The 21168-nt window shown below is 34.2% G+C and overlaps 3 protein-coding genes across 4 annotated transcripts; 2 read left to right on the forward strand and 1 right to left on the reverse strand.

The window, feature by feature from the left end:
* Positions 1–221: 221 nt before the first annotated feature.
* On the forward strand, positions 222–2525 carry LOC18036639 (40S ribosomal protein S6). Its single transcript, XM_006426279.2, has 6 exons — positions 222–374; positions 468–532; positions 1331–1388; positions 1510–1618; positions 1747–2019; positions 2102–2525. The coding sequence occupies exons 1-6, from the start codon at positions 369–371 to the stop codon at positions 2338–2340; spliced, it is 750 nt and encodes a 249-aa protein (XP_006426342.1). The 5' UTR covers positions 222–368; the 3' UTR covers positions 2341–2525.
* Positions 2526–3466: 941 nt separating this feature from the next.
* Positions 3467–5794, reverse strand: LOC18036699 (peroxidase 17). The gene is made up of 3 exons (XM_006426281.2): positions 5266–5794; positions 4978–5169; positions 3467–4281 (listed from the first exon to the last, which is right to left on the reverse strand). Exons 1-3 carry the CDS (start codon positions 5458–5460, stop codon positions 3688–3690), a joined length of 981 nt encoding a protein of 326 aa, XP_006426344.1. The 5' UTR covers positions 5461–5794; the 3' UTR covers positions 3467–3687.
* A 6682-nt stretch (positions 5795–12476) lies between these two features.
* On the forward strand, positions 12477–21151 carry LOC18036615 (tRNA (cytosine(34)-C(5))-methyltransferase). 2 transcript variants are annotated; one of them, XM_024180302.1, is made up of 15 exons: positions 12477–12902; positions 13008–13096; positions 14233–14299; positions 14386–14501; positions 15704–15770; positions 15881–15929; positions 16363–16448; positions 16688–16953; positions 17043–17098; positions 17764–17849; positions 18098–18190; positions 18798–19113; positions 19379–19926; positions 20267–20495; positions 20588–21151. In XM_024180302.1, exons 1-15 carry the CDS (start codon positions 12723–12725, stop codon positions 20845–20847), a joined length of 2508 nt encoding a protein of 835 aa, XP_024036070.1. In that variant the 5' UTR covers positions 12477–12722; the 3' UTR covers positions 20848–21151. The 2 variants fall into 2 exon arrangements, with proteins under 2 accessions (XP_024036070.1, XP_006426346.1); XM_006426283.2 differs by having other exon boundaries at positions 12478–12902; positions 20267–20501.
* Positions 21152–21168: the final 17 nt, after the last annotated feature.

Consider the following 21168-nt stretch of genomic DNA (forward strand, 5'->3'; position numbering starts at 1 on the left):
TGTGATCTGCTAGTTGTCTCTGTCCAGTCATACATGTTATGATTATTATTTATTTTTCTGTCTGTGGGTATCTTAAGAAGTTGAATGGGATTATTCAAAAAAAGCCCACGCATATTTCCAGCGCAAGCCCATTCATCAACTCCATCGAGACCGTCAATCCCGATATCCGTATTTAAGGAGCCACGTGTAAGGGCAATCGAAAACACCGATACAAGCTAACCATTATTCTATAAAACACATTGACGTCATCCATATATATTAAATAAGTTTTGGATCCCCCAAAACCCTAATCCTCAGAGAAGGAGTCGGAGTAGTACTAGAGCCGAAGCGCTTCTCATCTCTTTAGCCACAGACTCTATCGAACAAAGATGAAGGTTTGATAAGAAAAACCTTATGTATTTTAATTTGAATTGATGTAATGATTTTTTCAAATCTTCTGATATAAATATGGATTTGGTTTGTTCCAGTTCAATATCGCAAATCCCACCACTGGGTGCCAGAAGAAGCTCGAAATTGACGATGACCAGAAACTGTACGTAACCTACAAGTTTTGGATCTTGTTATTGTTTTTCCCCATTTTGTTTATTTACTGAAAAAGCTTAAAATTTTGCTTCTTGTTTTATTGAAGATTCAGTCTCTCAATTAGAGATATTTGTCGTAGTATTTTTTATATTAAGATTTTTCCCGGATCCTTTCTATGAATGTTATAATAGCAAAATTTTATGGAAATATGGGAGAAGAAGAGAGTTTTCCATGATGTTGGTTCTTATGTTAGTATTTCTTTCTTTTTCGTGTTATGAATTGCGGATTGAAAGCTAAATTGAACCCGGATGGATGGGTTGATATACTCATTTTGATTATTAGAGTTGAATATTTTAAATGTAACGGCATTATATGTAATTATCTTCCAAGGTCTTCAAGCCAACAGCAAGTTTAACCTTTTTACTCTGTTTAAGTTGCCTGACTTTAGGCATGTAGTCAACATTTATATCTGCTTTCTTGTGCTTCTTTGAAAGTTCTTTCAACCAATGTCCAATGTGGTGTAAATTCTTTCTTATTTCTATTTGAAATGCTATATTATGTGAAATGCCGAAGCGATTAGATGCTAGCATTTTAGTTGTGCGAGTTTTATTTTCTACATACTTAATTAATGTAGTTTTTGGTGTTATTTTAATTTCATGGCGTGCCGTCTCATGTAATGTGATGGTTACCAGTTGGGGATTTTTTTTTTAAATTTTTTATGAGACATCAATTTTCATTTATCCACTGCTGTGCTATTTGTATGTTATCTTGAGGCCGGGAGTTCTGACTAACAAATATAATGATGCAGTCGAGCATTTTTTGACAAGAGGATCTCTCAAGAAGTCAATGGAGATGCTCTTGGCGAGGTGCATTTTTGCTATTAGAATTTCTACTTGCATGCCTTTTCTTTCATTATAAGTGTTTCTTCTATCCACCATTTTCCTTGCTCCTAAAGCTCAAGTAGGCACATTTCAATGTTTTTAACAGGAGTTCAAGGGATATGTGTTCAAGATTATGGGTGGCTGCGACAAGCAAGGTTTTCCCATGAAGCAAGGAGTGCTGACTCCCGGCCGTGTTCGTCTTCTGCTCCACCGTGGTTTGTAAACTGCATACCTGTGTCACATCTTTTGCTCATATGCATTTCTGTTGTGGTGTCTGTGTTTCTTTTCAATGTGATGTTTGAAAGATGAAACTGGTTTTAAGTAATAATGATGCTTATTGCAGGTACCCCTTGCTTCCGTGGGTATGGCAGGAGAGATGGAGAGCGCAGGAGGAAGTCTGTTCGTGGATGCATAGTTAGTCCAGATCTCTCCGTGTTGAATTTGGTCATTGTGAAAAAGGGAGAACATGACCTTCCTGGACTTACCGATACAGAAAAGCCCAGAATGAGAGGTCCCAAGAGAGCATCGAAGATCAGGAAGTTGTTCAACCTTTCCAAGGAGGATGATGTTAGGAAGTACGTTAACACCTATCGTAGGACCTTCACAACAAAATCTGGTGAGTCATTTGTCTTTTCTTTCCACTGTTGTTTCAACGAGATAAGTATGTTAACTTATTTTTCATATATTCTGTTTGGCAGGTAAGAAGGTTAGCAAGGCACCGAAAATTCAGAGGTTGGTAACTCCTTTGACTCTGCAAAGGAAGCGTGCAAGAATTGCAGAAAAGAAGCAGAGAATTGCCAAGGCCAAGGCTGAAGCAGCGGAATACCAGAAGCTCCTTGCTACCAGGTTGAAGGAGCAGCGTGAACGCCGCAGTGAGAGTTTGGCAAAGAAGAGGTCTAGGCTCTCTGCTGCTTCAAAGCCATCTATTGCAGCTTAGATTAGATTCTTTGCTATAGTTGTTCTTTGGTCGGTTATGTATTGTCCTGCTGAATTCTTTCTAATAGGTTGAGGAAATTTCGAGTGTTTTTGACTTAATATCCCATGGAATGTGATACAATAACCTTCATAGACACTTTTCGATTTTGTTTACTTAAATTGGTTGATGCTCAGCTATTTTCTTTAGTTTGGTGTTTAAATGTCATAATGTGGTTACCTTTATCAATTATTGATGTTTCAAATTTTTTGTCAAAATTTTGAAACTTATTGGCATGCAGATGGGATATTTGGTTATTACTTATGATCGGCTGCTGAAGAGATTTCAATAATTCAATGTGTGTTTAACGAGAAATAAGTTGCAATTAGTGCAATGAAGTAATTTTTCTGTAACTGCATTGGAGCGTTTGATAGCCGATAACAGGCATCAGTAATCTGCCATTTTTATATATATTTCTAATAGAGATTTTTCAACGAAGAGTTCGTACACTTTATTACCTCACCAGATAAATACTGGTGACTGAGGTCAACATGGTCCATGCCTGAACGCTTCATTACCTCACCAGATAAATACTGGTTTTCAAATTGCTTATTTTCCACTGGAAGCGGGTGAGATCAATGTGGTCCATCTTGAACGGAAGTCTGATTTTGGATCAAACTTGCTTCCATTTGACAGCTGGATTGTATCGCACTCTCTTCGGCGTAAATGCAAATGCTCTGTGAAAAGAGTCGGGCCACATTACCCTGAAACTGCAAGAAGGGAGTTAAAGGACCACTACCATCTTCCTTTCATCATCCGAATGGTGATGCTACACTGCCGAGGATAAATATTGCAGGCTTTACGACTCTGAAGCATCTTTTTCTACTTTTTGCAATCTTTGACTATCGATATCATTTTGATTACTCTACTTAGAGGATACTGGATAGAAACAAAAAGAAAGTGCGTAATTGTGTATGACACCTTCCATGATCTGGATAGAACAGTTTTACTTTATTAAATATTTTCTAATGTTAAGTGCTTCTTGCCTTCCCAATTGGTGATTGAAAAAGGGTCTAAAGTCCATAAGTTGAAGGTTCCATATCACGAGACGGTAAAATTATACTTAAAAACGACAATAGAAGACCTGCCATAGTCCCAAAAGAAAGATCAGTTCTTAGTAATTTTAATCATCAAAAGCCATCCAAACCATGATAACATAGACGCTTACATTCTCACTCTCCAATTCCAGTTTCTATAGCATCAGAATTAGGAACATTACACTGGATGAAAATGTATCTAGTCTTATTATATAACTCTCAATGCTTTTTGTATTCTAGAAATGCCTCTAATCATCATAATGCTGTTTGCTCCTCAAGATTCCAACAATACGTCCACAGCCCGGCTGTTAACAACTCTACAGTTGGTTCTAATCTCCCCAGGCTTCCCGGATTGCAAGTCACCCAACTTTATCATTCCCTCCACAAATGCCTTGAAAAATTTGTCTTGATCTTTGCCATAAAGCTTCACATATGGTCTAGTCCACGGATAAGTATACAGCGTCTCATCAGAGTTCAGAAATCCTCTACCGGCAACCAAGTCCTTGAAATATTGGTTATCAAAAGCTTGAGGTGTTGCATCAAGGTCTACTGTTACATTCTCATCGCCGCCGATTGGACAAAGCCTGTTTAGCTTTTCTCTGAACTTAGGCTCGATGGCAGGGTCAGGCTTGCCTGACCCAGACTGATTGTATAGCCTAAACATGATCGAAAAACATCGGCCTTGGCCAATCGAGTGTGAGCCCGAAAGGGCTACAAGATCTTTGATGGAGAGATCAAATTTGGCAAACAGGTCAACCAGAAAACTGGCATTGGCTCTAGGGCTTGGCATGATATCGTCCGCATCCTTTTGGCTGGCCGTTAAGCTGTCTTTTCTTCCCAGCTTCACTTCCCAGCTGGGCCCTCCACTCTGTTTCAAGATACCACTCAGTTTTGTTGTTCATATCATACATCCTTCTGGTTAATTAACTAAATTGCAAATAATGATCAAAACTATAAAATGAAAACAAAATTTTGGATAGTCGTAGTATATGTTATGCATTTTTAACGTAGGGTTTTACTCTCTGCCTGCAAATGGTAGCCGATCACCGACTCACAAAGTAATTAAATGAATGCGGGTCAAAACAATTGACAACGACAATAAATTATTAATTTATAATCTAGCTATAGCTTTCATAGACTAAAAAATTTCTAGAAATGATATATTTTTCCAGTGATCCAAGTTAGTGAAATATATCAAAATTCAAATGCAATTACTGCAAATTCAAGATAATCTAGCTAGGCATCATTCATCCTCGACAAAATAAAATTAAAAAAATATATATATATTGTAAGATGGCAAAACGAAGAAATCATATTCTAATCAACCCAACTTTTGCACCCGTTATCATGCTTTGTTACTTTTGAATTAAAGTTAAAACGATTAGGCGAATATTATATGTCTGTCAACTTGAGAACATAGGTGACAGTGGGAGAGAGGACCCATTTCGCATTATTTAATTGCGGGCGACCATATTTTTTGACTGGCCTAAATTAAATTATAAATTAAGGTAAAGTTAATTCGAAGAAAAATAATAATAATAATTTTTTTTTTTTTAGGGGTTACCAGTGCAACGGCATCTCTTGAGGCCATGATAATGATATCAGCACAAGAAACGGTTCCTGGACAGGCTTTCTCTAATGCTTCTTTGACCTCATCGATGACTTCGTATGATCTCAGCGAATTAATGTTCGAAAGAGACAATTTTTCTCCAAGCATCGTTGGTGTGTCATCAAGCAACATAGAAGCATCACAACCCTGTCAAGATTTTATAAACAATTCATCATCCACAAGACCAGAAACATATTATTATTACCACTGTTATAAGAGAATCGGTTTCTGTATAGTTGTTACATTAACGAAGCAATCATGGAACTGGAACCGCATGACAGAGGCTCCGCTTCTTGGTTCTCTAATCATGGCCTTCATAATCACATCTCCGACGATGGATTCTGCTTCCGGGCAGGTCTCCGAGTAGTATCGAGGCCGGAGAGGGTCTGCAGTTGCCATGGTTATTAGTAGAAGGAAGAATAGTATCGAAAACGACATCTTCTTGGGCTTGCAAAATAAGCAAAATGAAGTGGGTGAGGTCCAAAATGAGTATTTTGTTGAGTTTATAAGTAAATATGAAGTGGGGCGGTTTGGCTTACGAGTGTCAGGCTGTTTTAATTTCTTTGGCTGTGTGTGATTGTGAATGGAGAGAGGGATTGGATTCTGTTTTTAAGTTTAGTGAATTGGTGTCAACAATGTACAGGGCATTCTTGTTATGACAAGAGGAGGCAAGGAGAGGGCCAATTTGCTTGAGAGTAATTGAGAAGGATGTTTAACTGACAGAAACCAATTTTGGATGGTCAGATTTTGGGCCCTTGTTCAAGTTTTTAGTGGCTGATGAAGATTTGGATTTAGATTACTTTCTAGCGCGTCAACTATTGCGACACCCATGATGCTTTCTGACTGAATTATTAAAATTTACGCGGCCACTTTCTGTTGCCTTATCCATTGATTAACTTTAAAAAAAGGGTCAACTGGTTTAGGCCGTATTCACGTATTTTGTGGAAGACACTGTGTCAATCCATGTCCATTTCAACTATTAGTAATTAGTATTGATGCTGTTTTAAGCGTAGCATTTTCAAAGTATGGTATCACATAAGCTTATGAATGATCTACTTGTAATGTCTGAAAGCAACCAACCATTTGAATTTCAAATATAAATTCTCTATTTTGATTATAAATTAGATTAAAATTGTGTGCTTTACACATTCTATGCGGTATCATATTTGGTATTACTATTTTGTAAGATTTGCTTCATATACTTTCACTTATTCTCTTATTATTGAATACATCTTGAATCAACTTAGTTACGGTTGGCATTGTGCTTGACGGCGGTGCTTTTATGTGAAAGTACTGGAACATTTGATTAACATTTTAAAATTTATTCAATGATTATTTAATGAAAATTATATATACTATCCTTGCTTATTTAAAGAAAAATAAAATAAAATTCATGCTTATTAAATACTCAAATCTCATCTGCTTTCTCTTTATAGCTAATATTTCTTCACTTTGGAACCATAGCTTTAAAACATTAATATTACACAAACTATCTCTTTTTGGAACTATAACTTTAAAACCACATCATTAAATAAGGTCTTCACATCTAAATGGGCAGTTTATTATAACGTATATTTCTAATTCATAGCAAATCATTTTTATTTCGTTAAATGAAAATTTGGTTGTTGTATATGTATAATCAGCATTTAATATGAAACAGTACTTGCGTGGTTGAAGAATTTGATCATGGACGTACTGTGATCACATCAAAAGATTATACTAAATTCATTTCTCTAGGTATTTGATCACGGACAATTATCCAACATAGATAGGTTGCTGTGTCACTCTCTAATGCCTCGCCGCTATCGAATTGGATGATGTTTTTAGCCTTCAATTCAATAGTCTCTGAATTTGATTTCAATTCATCACAAGCCCCGAGAAAGTCCCACAAAAAACGTTGCTGAATTCCCAAGCAATGGTCAATTATTATCGATTTTGCAGTGAATGGGTAAAAGTAACGTCAATCTAACATTAAAAATGTCTTATCACTGATAATAATTGCTCTATTCATTGTACCTATCAAATGCAAAAACGGATAAATTGAGCCAGTAGTTTGACTCGGATCGAATAATCAATTGCTTTAAAATGAAAAATTAAATATAATAAAAACCGGTGGTGCTTAAAAAAAACAAATCTTAAATCCAAAATTAAAATAATCAGACGATAAAAAATATTCGTATACATCTTAACGATCGTCCTAAAGTATGCGACCGCTCGGCTCTTCATGAAATCCAGTGAATCAAAACACTTTTGACCAGCCACGAGAGATTTTTACCATTTTTTCAAGTAATAATAATTTTAGATTATTGTCAATAATTATCGTGGGCAATAAGGTAAAATTGGTGGCAGGATGACCCAAAAAAAATCATCAGAGTTCAGAGTTTTGTCAATGAAGTGGTCCAATATCCCCGCATCATCGGCTCCGGGTCGTGGGGGAAGGAACGTGATTGAGGCCCCCCCGCCCCCGACACGTGATGTTAGTTGGACTAGCATTTTCAGTGGCCCTGAATCCTGATCACTTGCAGCATAAACCTACTTGAATCGGCTGTGATTCCTCATCAAATTGGCGATGATGCTCTGTGCTCATCTTATTGTTCCACTTTCATCATATTTTCACTTAGTTTAAATTGCAGCATAAATGAACCACTCGGCCTTAGCCGAGTGGGGCGTCATTCCTTAAAAATTTGAGAGAAATTTTAAACCCTTCGAATATTAGAGAGAATTAAAATTTTACAATATTATATAAGATCTGATAACATTTATTATAGTATTATATAAGAAAATTATCATTTGTATACCCTTAGTTTACTCAATTATCAAGAATACTACAACACTTTAAGAGTGTATCAATCGTTCACCCTAAATTGATAAAATGTATCAGCCGACCACCAAATCATTAGTTACCGTTTAAATATGATAACGTCAGAAGGGTAATATGGTCTTTTTATATGATACAAGTGATAATTTAAGGGTATACAAGTGATAATTTTTAAGGATAAAATCGTCAATTTACTGTAATTCCGTTAACTTTCAAACGATAATTAACGATTTGGTGGTCGGCCGATATATTTCGTCAACTTAGGATAGATGATTAATACATTCTCAAAGTGTTATAATATTTTTGATAATAAAACAAATATAAGATATACGAATAATAATTTTCCTATCATATAATATATTATAATGTGAGTAATAGTTTCACGTATATAATGTAATATGTTATAAGTGAGGGATAAGTGAGCCATGAGTGTAATAAAAAAAAAAAGTGCAGCACAAATGACATTACGACAGATGCCAATCATCCAATAGTCAATTTAACTCAGTTACACGTGGGCACAACTTTTAGATGCTGATAAGTTCAATGCCTGTGAGATACTGAAATAATTACCAAATCAATAACATTTATGATACGAAGGATGGGCTACGTGTTACGATAACCCAACCGGCAAATCTCGAGTTACTTTTTAACCCGAGATTTGTGCCAATTGCTTTATCTAATATAAAAGGCCAAGTTTATCGAGAACGGAGGATGATCACACAAAGATTCTGCCTTATAAAAGATAGATGATACAACATAATGACACCCACATCAATTAGACTTATTTTAATGTTGAGCTCGATGCTCAATGTCTACTAGTCAAAAAGCATTTTCAACACCAAAAGTTTTCAGAGTAGATTGTTTTTGGGAGATTCGAAATAAATTTAAAAAGTTTAAACTTAATTTTAATATTTAATAATTTTAAAAAAATTAATTTTAGTAAAGTTATTTCATTTTACAACATATTAAAAAAAAGGAGTAGTTTTTTAAAATATTATTTTGGGAATAATTTTTATATTTAACATAATATATATATATATATATATTATAAAAATTAATTATCCTTATTAATTAGAAAATAAAATTATTAACTTTAAAAATATTATTATTATTACAAATTATATTGAAATAATAATACAAAGAATAAAATTAATAATATAAAATATTTATTTTAGTTATCAATTATTCTATATACGCAATAAATAATATTTTATACACTTGTTTATATAAATTTCATTTAAAATTATGTCCAATTTAATTATTTATTTTCTTAAAACAATTCAACATCAAGATTTGTCAAGCACATACTATTATCAAAATCAAAAGAAAATCAAAGGTTATTTCTATATTTTGGTAAAATTTAAATTTAAAAAATTCACTTGAAAATAACGTTTAAGTATGAATATATTTATGTATATACTTTGGACTTTATATAGAAAATTTGTTTATTGGCCTCTTATAACATTCATTTTAAATTTGGTCCAATAATATAAAATTTGTACATGTTATATGTATTACATTATATTTAAAATATTATTGAAGGACGACATGTTATCTCATCTATTATGTTAAACGACAAAGCGTAAATCGTATCCACCAGCACATACTAATTTACGAGCCGTCGCATACTATTTACAATCCGCAGTTTACATTTTTTGTGAAAATAACATACCACAAATTTGCTACCCAAAGACACGTCGTCTATTATGTTGAATTCCATATGATTGTGATGAAAGTAGGAGATCATTCATTTTTGAACAATTAAACAAAATATTTTTCCATGTTTATCTTTCCCAACATTAAAAATGTATATATAGTCCAATAATATAAAAATTGTACATGTTATATGTATTACATTTCATTTGAAAATTTTATTTTTTTTCATAATCTTAATATATGTGGATAAGTAGAGCATTTATAAAATTTAAAATTGAACGAGCATTAGCTAAATAAAAATAAAATCAGACGCAACTTATTTGTCCCAAAACACACTTTTGAAAAAAAATAAAAACAAAAAAAGCATACTTTGCAAAAAATTTTAAAAAATAACACTGCTAACATTGCTTTTTTATTTCTTTTATACAAATGACTACTTTAAAATTTTACTCTCTACATGGCAAGTTATATATTTTTTAATGACATTACATCTAAATATTTCAAATGTTTATTTACAAGCATGCTGAAGATGTCAAATCGTTTGGCTGATTATCAGGCAAAACGATGATGTCCTGGTGGTTAATTGAGGGACGATGTGACACCTTTACAATTATAATAAACGAAAAAGTGTGGATGGTATATGCCGGCCCAAACTATTAAACGTGGAAATGTCATAATTGTGGTGGAGATGATAAATCAAAACAAAACCAGAAGTAACTCATTTATTCCAAAGCGCACTTTTGAAAACAAAAACAGTACTTTGCAAAAAAAAATTGAAAAAACTAACACTGCTAATATTGCTTTTCTACTTTTTATTTTATTTTATAAAAATAACTATTTTAAAATTTCACTTTAAACAGGACAAGTCATATATTTTTTTAACCATATTACATCTAAATATTTTAAATTTTTATTTGCAAACATATTGAAGATGATAGGTCGTTTAGTACATTACCGGTCAAATAACATGTCATCATCGTATATTAGAGGAGGAAGATATGACATCTCCATGTTTACACTCAAACACACATATATATTTGGTCTAATAATGTAAAAATTATACATGTTACATGTATTATATTTTATTTGGAATATTTAATATTTTTTATTTAAAAAAATTGATGCAATATATCAAATTGAATATTCAATACTGTTAAATATTTTTAAGTTTATATATTTTTTAATAAGGTGGCATGAGTTTTTTTTTTTTAATACTACAATTACAATAGATAACATCCAAAATGCAATTCGATATATGTAAAATTTGTCTTGTTAGTTGTTACTATAATTGAAATAATAAATATGCAAGAGAATACAGGAAGACATCATCAATCTCAGTAACTGCCACATTTATGATGGGTGTACTTTCCAGATTGAGGAATTTGAATCTAAAATTAGAATCATTGACAATGTTTACTTTGCAAAATAGATGCGAAAATTATAATCGGAATCGTCGGCTCACCCTAATTTGAGAATAAGAAATGAGAGATTGACTCCCCAAAATAGGTTGGGAGTCAGTCTCCCATTTCCAGTATTACCAATGTTGACCCTTATAAAATTTTCAAAAATTTAAAATTTTGAACATACCTCCATTAAATTAAAAATTATAAATAACAAAAAAAAAAAAAGAGCAAACATTTCGAACCCTTGAGGCAGCCTCCATCGTAGCCAAATCACTTGAAGAAGCCTCCATCATAGCCAAGCATTTCTGGCCTCCCTCCCAGCACTTGGATTAGGCGCCATAGCGGCAGCTTCCCAAATCACAGCAACTACACTCGCTGTCGCTGAAAACAGTAGTCGTTGATGCGTCAGCAGTCGATTTCACATGGAAGCATTAGCCATCTCCTCCCCATCGGCAACCATGCAGTCCATGATGATGATGATTATTATTTTTTGAACCGATGATGATGATTTTTTTTTTGGCAAAAAAGATGATGATGATTATTTTTATTATTATTTGAGAAATTGATGATGGTAATTTTTGATATTATTGTGTTATTGATGATGATTTTTTATTCTGATTATTTGGTTGTTTTGATTATTATTATTACTATTATTTTTTTAAATGCATGATTACTATTATCATCATCATCATTATCATTATTAAATAATAGTAATAATTCCAATAATTAACGTACAAAATAATAATTATGACAATAGCTAATTAAGAACTTTTTAATAATTTGAAACAATTTAACTCATTCATATTTCAATTATAAGACAAAGTAAACACATTAATAGCATTCTAACTCATTCTGATTTTGATTAATACATTTAAGTAAATAACTTAAAATGATTCCCATTCTCTTTTTACATTCCATTCCATCTTAATTCTTATTTAGTAAATGCATCATTAAGCTAATGGATTAGGTGGCTAATAATAGTCCAATTTACTTTTTTTGAGATTTTTATTATTAATAGGACAATTTCAGACAAAAAGTCCGCTGCCGAACACAATTTTTTTTTTTTTTGAGTTAGACTATTGGCACCTTATGATCTTCTCATAAAACCCTCCTTTTAGTTATATTCATTTTATTTTCGAAAATATCTCTTTTTTTAGATACACTTTTCTAAGTTTTCAAATTTCATTTGATTTGTTTTATTTTTAAAACTCAAAGTATTATTGTGCTACTTTTTTTAATTATTTTCAATTTTATTATTACTCTACACACAAATTAAAAAGTTATATGAGTGATAAGTTTTTTAATATTAATCATTGGTTGAAATAACACATATTTCAAATTATAATTTCAAAGTAATTTTAAGTATAAAAATATTTAAACAATAAGAAATCAAAAGAGAACAATAGATTATAATTAAATAAAATTATAATTAAGGACAATTGAAAATTAAACACATAAATTTTTTTTCCAACAAATCATCCCCCCGCCCCCCACCCAAAAAACATAGAGTATAGGTGGTGGAACTTTTAAGAGGTACATGGGTTCGATTGGATTTGATTGTGGCGATCCAAAAACAGCAAATCGTGGGAATATTATTAAGTGGGCTGGGTTAATCACGTACAATTAGTATATGAAGTCCATAGCCCATAGATGAATCTGTGACTCGTAATCATAACGCGCAAAACAATAGCACGCAACGCAAGGGCGGGCGTGTATCGCAGGAAACGGCACCACGAAAGAAGCAACTAGCCTCTAGTCTAGGCAGTGGGCGTATGCATAGCGGCAGGGAGAGTCTAACAGTAACGTAAGGAAAGAAAGAAAAAATGGGCGGCGGAGGAAGAGAAGGGAGGAGCTACAGGTCTCGCACTCAACGAAAACATTTCAAGCAAAGCAGAGAGAATGTTTGGAAACGTTCCAAATCAGATCCCGATTCTACTGACGGTCATGCGTCTCCGTGGCAACCCTTCGCCACTCAGAATCCCTCCTTCGATGAGTACTACAAGGTCTACTTTACTTGTTTTCCTTGATGCATCTTACAGGTTTCTTTCTATATTTGTTTATTTAATTATTTTGTTTTTAAATGCTTTAATGAGTTTGTGTAATTATAGGAGCAAGGGATTGTGGCGGCTGAAGAATGGGACAGGTTTATCGAAGTTCTTCGTAAGCCATTGCCTGCTGCTTTTAGAATCAACTCTAGGTAATTATAAAAAAATATTTCTTACACATTTTTTTTTTATATTAAAATTGTTGCTTCTAGTGAGTTCTCTATCTTATGTGCTATTTTACTTTAAATTATGGAGCGCATAGTCTTCATTTACTAGAAACATTTTGAAAACAAATTACCACTACTCTTGGTGTTGTTTAGAGCTTAACTTGTTTAACAATTGGGTAAATTTAGAATAGGGAGTTGCTGCTCTGTAATTGTGAATTGTTGGCTTGCAACTTCATGCTTAACTTAATGCCTACATTATCTGTGGTAATGTCCTGGAAATTCTTCTTTGTGTTTGCTGCTGTCGTTGGCATGTGATTAGCTATGTTTGGTTGGTGATTTTCGACTTGGATTACCTGTTGAGTGGGTTGCTTGGCCTGTGGAGCTTAATTAACTGGGTACATAGCTCCTTCGATTCCCAGGTATAAGCACTAGATTGTAACTAGTTTTATTTTCACATATTGCTCAACCTCTATGCTAACAAGGAGGGGGCGGCGGAGCTTTTAGGTTTAAAATAAAAAAAGAATTGATATTGAAACAGATTACATTATGCTTGTTAAATAATAATAATGTATAAGAATCAAGGGAACTCAAAAATTAGAATTTCAAATGGTACTGGAGTCAAAGTTTGTGGATTGGTTGCTGATTGCATTGAAATTCTATAGGAATATTGGGAGGCAATAGTAAAACTGATCCGGGATTATGTCGTCGGATATGTTAGCCGATAGTTTTATAACAGGATTAGGCTGCAGCAGGCATGGTGGTAGAGGTTGTGTTAACGGGGCCATCAGCATTTTCTGTTATATTTTTCTATTTTCTGAAACAAAAGGTTATTCAAATCCCGGTGGCACCATTAACAGCAACTGAAATTCGTCTAAACGATCCATTCTTGGCCTTTTTTGGGGTATTTCCAGTACTGAAATTATGGAATAAAAGGATGGTTTACCAAGGGTGCTCTTCTTCTTTCCTGTGTTGAAGGACTTTCCTTATTCCTATGCTTTACTCCACACTTGATCTTTCCTTTTCCTTTGAACTTAATTTTTCTTTTCTCAGCTATTGAATGAGTCATCGCAAAAAATTTGTAGCTTAGTTAGTAGTTTTTGTTTTTTATTTTTATTTTGCAGTAGCCAATTTTGTTCAGATATTCGATCTCAGTTGGAGAATGACTTTATGAAATCTCTTCAAACTGAGGTAAGGCACAATATTTACTTCCTGAGAGTAACACATCTAAAATCGTGCTGCATTCTCTTCAGAACTTATTGTCTTTTATTCTTCAGGTAATCGAAGAGGGTGAAGTGGAGCCTATTAGACCGTTGCCTTGGTACCCCAACAATCTTGCTTGGCATTCAAATTTTTCTCGCATGCAGTTGAGGAAGAACCAAACCCTTGAGAGGTATTATGCGTTATATGATGTTCTTTTTGGTAGCTTTAAGTGGTAACAGAGGAATGGCTTCACCCTAAAATGTATAAAGGAGGAGCTGTATGGAGCCTCACCAGTAATGCTAATTCCTTCTATGTTCATTTGGTTATGTGTTTATATGAATCTTTCTGTGTGTGGATGGTTGCATGCATAAAAATTACTCGTAGTTACTTTAGTCTGTGTGTTTTACAATACAAATTTGAATTGGTAAAAGCTGTGATGGAAGTTTAGGCACATTGAATATTGGTGTCCAAGATTTCCTATGAGAGATCTCTCTCTCTCCTTTTTTTTTTTTTTTAATTCTCATGCATTAATAATCACAGAGAACATATGATATTTAAACTTTGCTGCAACAAACCTGCCATGATACAGTTTTCAGATAATCTTGTGCTGAGAAAGTGAAGTTTGGTGAAAAAGGTCAAATTTTGCTTCAAAAATAAGGATTCATGATCAGGAAGAGTTTATTGGGTGTTTGGGAGAATTTAGTAAGTGACCTCAATACAGTAAGAATTTGATTGTACCTTGGTATTTGGTCGAGGATAAAATTTTCACTAAATTTTTTATGTTAGTTTATGGCCATATACTTGCTTACTGCTAGCTTTTCATGAAAAATGGTGGATTATGATGGGAGCATTGGGAACTTTGTCAGGAGATGTAATTTCTCGATGCTATGAACCCTCTTCAGTTGTGCAAGTATTGGCTGCAAGTCTGTATTTGGAATTTTGGAGTGTTTGTGTTGAGTTTGTAGCTCCTAATATAAGTCCTCTTGTATGGAAACACCATGGCTAATATTTATATTGGATGTAAACTTCTTTTCTTGTTTTAGCTTTCTTCTGTGCAGATGCTAAATCTTTAGCTTAGTTGTCAGTTTATGGTGTTTGCACCTGTCACTTGAGAGCTGTTTGACTTTATTCTGTCAATGATCATGAAAAGCATAAGCTGTTCATCTCTCTCGTTAATTTTATTAATAATATCAATATTTATTCTGTGTATTATCATAAGCTATGCTATTAACAACTTTAATTCAAATGATATGATTTACCTTTTTGTTTGTTGGTTCTTTGCTATTGGAATCTTTTTACAGTATGTGTAAGTTGTCTGAAATATGATCAGCTGATTTGGATTATTGAACTATATGTGAAAGAGTTAACATTAATTATGATTACCACTTTCAGGTTCCACAAGTTCCTAAAACTAGAAAATGAAATCGGAAACATCACCAGACAGGAGGCTGTCAGCATGGTGGGCTGACTTAACTGTTGGGGGTTTTGCAATAACATTATTATTTATAAAAATTTCTGTGTTCAATGGCTGCAGTTTTTTCTTCAGCTTAAGGATTGTTTCTGTTGTAGGTACCTCCCCTCTTCCTGGATGTGCAACCAGATCATTTTGTACTTGACAGTAAGCAACTTATGCACATCTAAGGCTTGTTTCTCTATTTCTCTCTCTCTTAAAAACAAAGTTTGTTTTCCCATTTTAGTTTATGCAAATGATGTTCTCTGTCTGTCTGTTTTTATTTATTATTATTTAAAAGCTTCATAGGAGGTTTTAATTTATACTCTTACATCTCAGCCAAGATCTAGCTCTAGTTGTAAGGAGCTACCTCGCTAGTAATCAGGTCTTGGGTTTGAGCCTCACTAGCATGCGTTGGTTAATAAATAAATAAATAAAGTTTATACTCTTACATCTTAATTTTGCATCTTGTATACCTTGCTATTTTGATATGGGTTTTGAGTTGCAGGTTATAGGCATGAAACACTAATGCATTATTAATCCAAAAATTGAAAACAAACGTAATGTGGTTGTCCTCACTGCTTTCTCTTGTGTTATCCAGTGTGTGCAGCTCCTGGTTCAAAAACATTCCAATTGCTGGAGATTATACATCAATCAACAAATCCAGGAGCTCTTCCTAATGGAATGGTTTGTCCTACTTTAATTATCTTCTATGCCAGTATCTACTCTATCTGGTTCATTTGGTTTCTTCTGCTTCTCTTTCTCTGTATTACATCTAAAATGTAGCTAGCAACATTACTGCTAATTTGCTAGAGCAAGTTTTCATGGTCATCTGTGGAGCTCTTGTTTCATTATTTTAGTTCTGTTTGCTAATTTGGTTCATTTTATTCTTTCTTCAATTTTTTTTTTAAAAAATTCATCAATAGGTTATAGCAAATGATCTTGATGTCCAAAGATGTAATCTTCTCATCCACCAAACAAAACGAATGTGCACTGCCAACTTGATTGTCACAAATCATGAAGCCCAACACTTCCCTGGTTGCCGAGCAAATAAAAATTTCTCCAGTGCTTTCGATAAAGGAATTGAATCAGAGTCAAACATGGGTCAACTTCTATTTGACCGTGTGCTATGTGATGTTCCTTGCAGTGGAGACGGTACCCTGCGCAAGGCTCCAGATATCTGGAGAAAATGGTTGGATATTTTTCTCTTAATACTTTTTTAAATCTTCATTTGCTGTTTTACACTACATGTGGAATTAGTTTTGCATTGCCATAATGCAGGAATGTAGGATTAGGCAATGGGCTCCATAGCCTACAAGTTCAGATAGCCATGCGAGGTACCTTTCCTAAAAACATATAATATTGAAGTTCTTTTATGATCTATGGTCAAATGGTTTTTAAGTTTTCTAGGTTGGTAATTTTTTATTATTGTCTTTGTGTGTCACGGAGTTGAATATGTTGATGTTGCTTTTTGATTGTTAGTCATGCTAGCCTAGGTCAAAATTATCATCCACTATTTGCTCAGGGTCACATTGGCTGATAAATGAACCCTTACCAGTCAACTAGTGAAGACCAGAAAATTGATGAAATGCCTGATGTCTGTCTGAACACAGCATTCTTGATAAGTCATTCGATTCCAAAAGTTTTAATTCCATTGCCGTTGCATAACAGGCATATCAGTCCACTAGAGGTTGTTTGACTCATTTAGTTTTCCTTGAAAGAAAAACTTTTTGAAGAGAATGTCAAGATGATTGGTATCTTGATAAATACTCTTATCCTTTTTTTTTGGTTTAATAAAATTGAGATTTTGGATGAATGTCTATTGCTTAAACATTAACATACTTGGTAACCTAGAGTGTTAACAGTGTTGCTCCATTATCTCAATAAGCCTGCCACATACTTAATTTTGGATTGGGCTCCTTTCTTTTTCTAAGAGTTATTTCTTTCCATTTCCATTCAGCGGGGCATATTGCACTTACGATGGTGGTTTTTGTTACTGCAGGTATATCTCTACTCAAAGTTGGTGGAAGAATTGTTTATTCTACCTGCTCCATGAATCCAGTGGAGAATGAGGCTGTGGTTGCCGAGGTAATGTATTTGTTATTACATGTAACCATTTATAGTTTGGTGGTGAAATGTGTTAGATTGTTTTATCATCATTAGAATTATGATAAAGTAATGATTTACTTGTTTGCTGTCGTTTATAGATATGATCTTACTGGTTGCACCCCCCAAGTCACCATCTTTTATGACTCATTGTTGTTTGCCAGGAACATTTTATGTTTTACATTCTACTATGGTTTAATAATGTTGCCCTTGTCTTCCACATTCTTCAGATTTTGCGGAAATGTGAAGGATCTGTTGAACTCGTTGATGTCTCAAATGAGGTTCCCCAACTTATTCGTCGGCCAGGTCTTAGAAAGTGGAAGGTGAGTCATGACTCCTCTGAATCCAGGCTTTAATCCTGTTCCTGTCTATGGTTTGATATGCTATTTCTATATGGATCAAAATTTGTGGTGTGCATTAGTTTGTGTCTTGCTATTACTAAACTTATGCTATACAATGAAAAGTCTTTCCATTGCCTAAAACTCTGGAGTTAAGCATTTGCATCTTTCTGGACGTGTCAATAGAAAACAATACCTGCTCCTGGTCGGACACTCTAAATTGATGTTTGGTAATGTGCACGAGCATGTGAACCCTTAATATTATGTTGACAGGAACACGAACAAGATTTAAGACATTAAAAAAGTAACAAACTACTAGGCTTCATTGTTGAGTAAATATATGGTAAAATTCTGGTTGCTGTAAAGAGAATATATCTTGTTGGGGGTATAAAATAAAAAATAAAAACATTTTAAAAGCTTTATAATTTGTGTTGACACCTAAACACATTCCGGCATTTTGCTTATATAAACAATGTGATGTATATTTTGGTCTCAATTAAGAAAAGTGTTATGACCTTTTACTTTTATCTGCTTGTGTTTGGCATTACACTAGTCTGCTGCATTTGAAATACTATGTTCTCTGTGTATGTAGGTACGTGACAAGGGCATCTGGTTAGCTTCCCACAAACATGTTCGGAAATTCCGGAGAATCGGGATTGTTCCCAGCATGTTCCCTTCTGGCAGTAGCCATATGGACGTAACTGACATTGAACCTAAGCATGGGAATGTTACTGATGTAAATTCTGATGAAGGACTTCAGCAAGTGGAAGATGTTTTGACTTCGGCGGATGATTTGGAAGAGGAAGTCTCCGATCTTCCATTAGAACGTTGCATGAGGTTAGTTCCTCATGATCAGAACTCTGGAGCCTTTTTCATTGCTGTCCTCCAGAAAGTTTCCCCGCTGCCAGGTAATAACACTGGGACAGCTTGTTATTTTTATAAATTTATAAGTTAAGGTTTTGGCTTTACTATAACTAAGAATATTTAGCTAATGCTGGTGGCACAAGCATAATAAGCTCCATTTAGTATGATGCTTGATGACCATCTGCTTCTGCAAAGCTTGAGTTCCAACAATGCGAGGAGCATCAGTGCTTCCTCCCTTTCTGAGCTTTCAGTTGGCATCTATGAGGAAATATGTATATTTATGTATTCTTACAAGTCTATTTCCTGCAGTAGTCCAGGAGAAACATATCAACCCAGAAGAGAAGATGCTCCCTAGAAATGATGATCCACCTAAAAAATTACAAAACCAGGATACAGAGGAATTGAATGGAATGGAGGTTGATTTAGCAGACGGTACAGATGAAAAAGATCCAGAAGGCTCTTTGGAGGCTAATTCTATTGATAATGAAGATGGGGCTGCAGTGGAACCTGATCCTTTGACATGTGAAAAGGTCGATTCGGAGGAAACTGAAGTGCCTGTTAACACGGAAACAAAATCTGAAAGAACTGGTGGGAAGAGGAAGTTACAAATTCAAGGCAAATGGAAAGGGATTGACCCTGTTATTTTCTTCAATGATGAAACTATTATCAACAGCATAAAGACATTCTATGGCATCGACGACTCGTTTCAGCTTAGTGGTCAGCTTGTCTCCAGAAACGGTGACACAAACCGTGTGAAGAGAATTTACTATGTTTCGAAGTCAGTTAAGGATGCTCTTGATCTAAATTTCCGAGTTGGACAGCAACTTAAGATAACTTCTGTTGGCCTGAAAATGTTTGTAAGTATATTCCAGCATAACTTGGCTTCCAGTCGTTCTAATCTTTATTATTTTTCCTTGCCTTGCACTCCCTTCCAATGGACTTGGGTCAAAGTTCTTTATCCACATCTTTTGCTACCCATTCTCAGCTTATTTGTGTTCTACTCATTTAGAATTAAAAACTCTCATTAATCACAGACCTACGTATTTACCAACTTTATTTCACTCATTGTCTCTTTACTAAAGCTATGAACAAAGGAGCTACATGCTTGATCTGCAACAAAGAGTTGTCCAAATGAACTAAAAAAAATTCTATTTTTAGATTAACTTTTTACTTATTTTTTCTTTTTCCTTTAAACAGGAGCGGCAAACATCCCGGGAAGGTAACTCTGCACCATGTTCTTTCAGGATATCATCTGAAGGTTTACCAGTAATTCTTCCATACATCACCAAACAGATTCTATATGCATCTCTGGTAGACTTCAAACACCTTTTGCAATACAAGACTATTAAATTTGCGGATTTTGTTGATGCTGAGTTTGGAGAAAAGGCTTCAAAGCTGATGATGGGGTGCTGTGTGATAGTATTAAGTAAAGGTCTTTACAGTGCATACTGTTACAAGATGTTAATAGGTTCACTGAATTTGTTTGTTTACTCAATTATTGATCTGCTGATTCGGCAGGTGGGGAAGCTTTGTCAAATCCTGTCCAAATTGATGCGTCAACAATAGCAATAGGATGCTGGAAGGGTAGGGCCTGTTTGAGTGTGATGGTTACAGCAATTGACTGCCAGGAACTGCTAGAAAGGCTTTTAATGCGTTTGGAGATTGAAAAGGGTGATTTAGTTCAGGAAAACGCTATGGGGACCGATGAAGTGCAAGAAGAGATGAATGATAATGGCAAGGAGGAGCCAGAAAGTCTTGAAGTGGCGGTGAATACTTGATGTGATAGCAAGTGTTTAGACCCCTGACTACCTTCATTGTTGTGGTAGCAAACTTATCATTATATATTTTTGTATTCTTTCTAAACTATTTCTGTTTAACGTGTGCAACAATTAGATTTTTTTGCCATGCAGCCAAAAACAATTTTGAGAGTAGGTAAACTTTTTGTTGCTGCAGTTATTTATTTTCTTTCAGGCTTAGGAATCCTTCGAAGAGCATGCCAAAGCAATATGGCACATAACTATGATATGGATAAAGAGAGCTCTCTAGATAATCTTGATTAAAAATTTTATTTTATTTTATTTATTTATTATTATTATTAT

The sequence above is a fragment of the Citrus clementina genome, unplaced genomic scaffold (genome assembly GCF_000493195.1).
Source record: "Citrus clementina cultivar Clemenules unplaced genomic scaffold, Citrus_clementina_v1.0 scaffold_7, whole genome shotgun sequence".
Taxonomy (NCBI): Eukaryota; Viridiplantae; Streptophyta; class Magnoliopsida; order Sapindales; family Rutaceae; genus Citrus; species Citrus x clementina.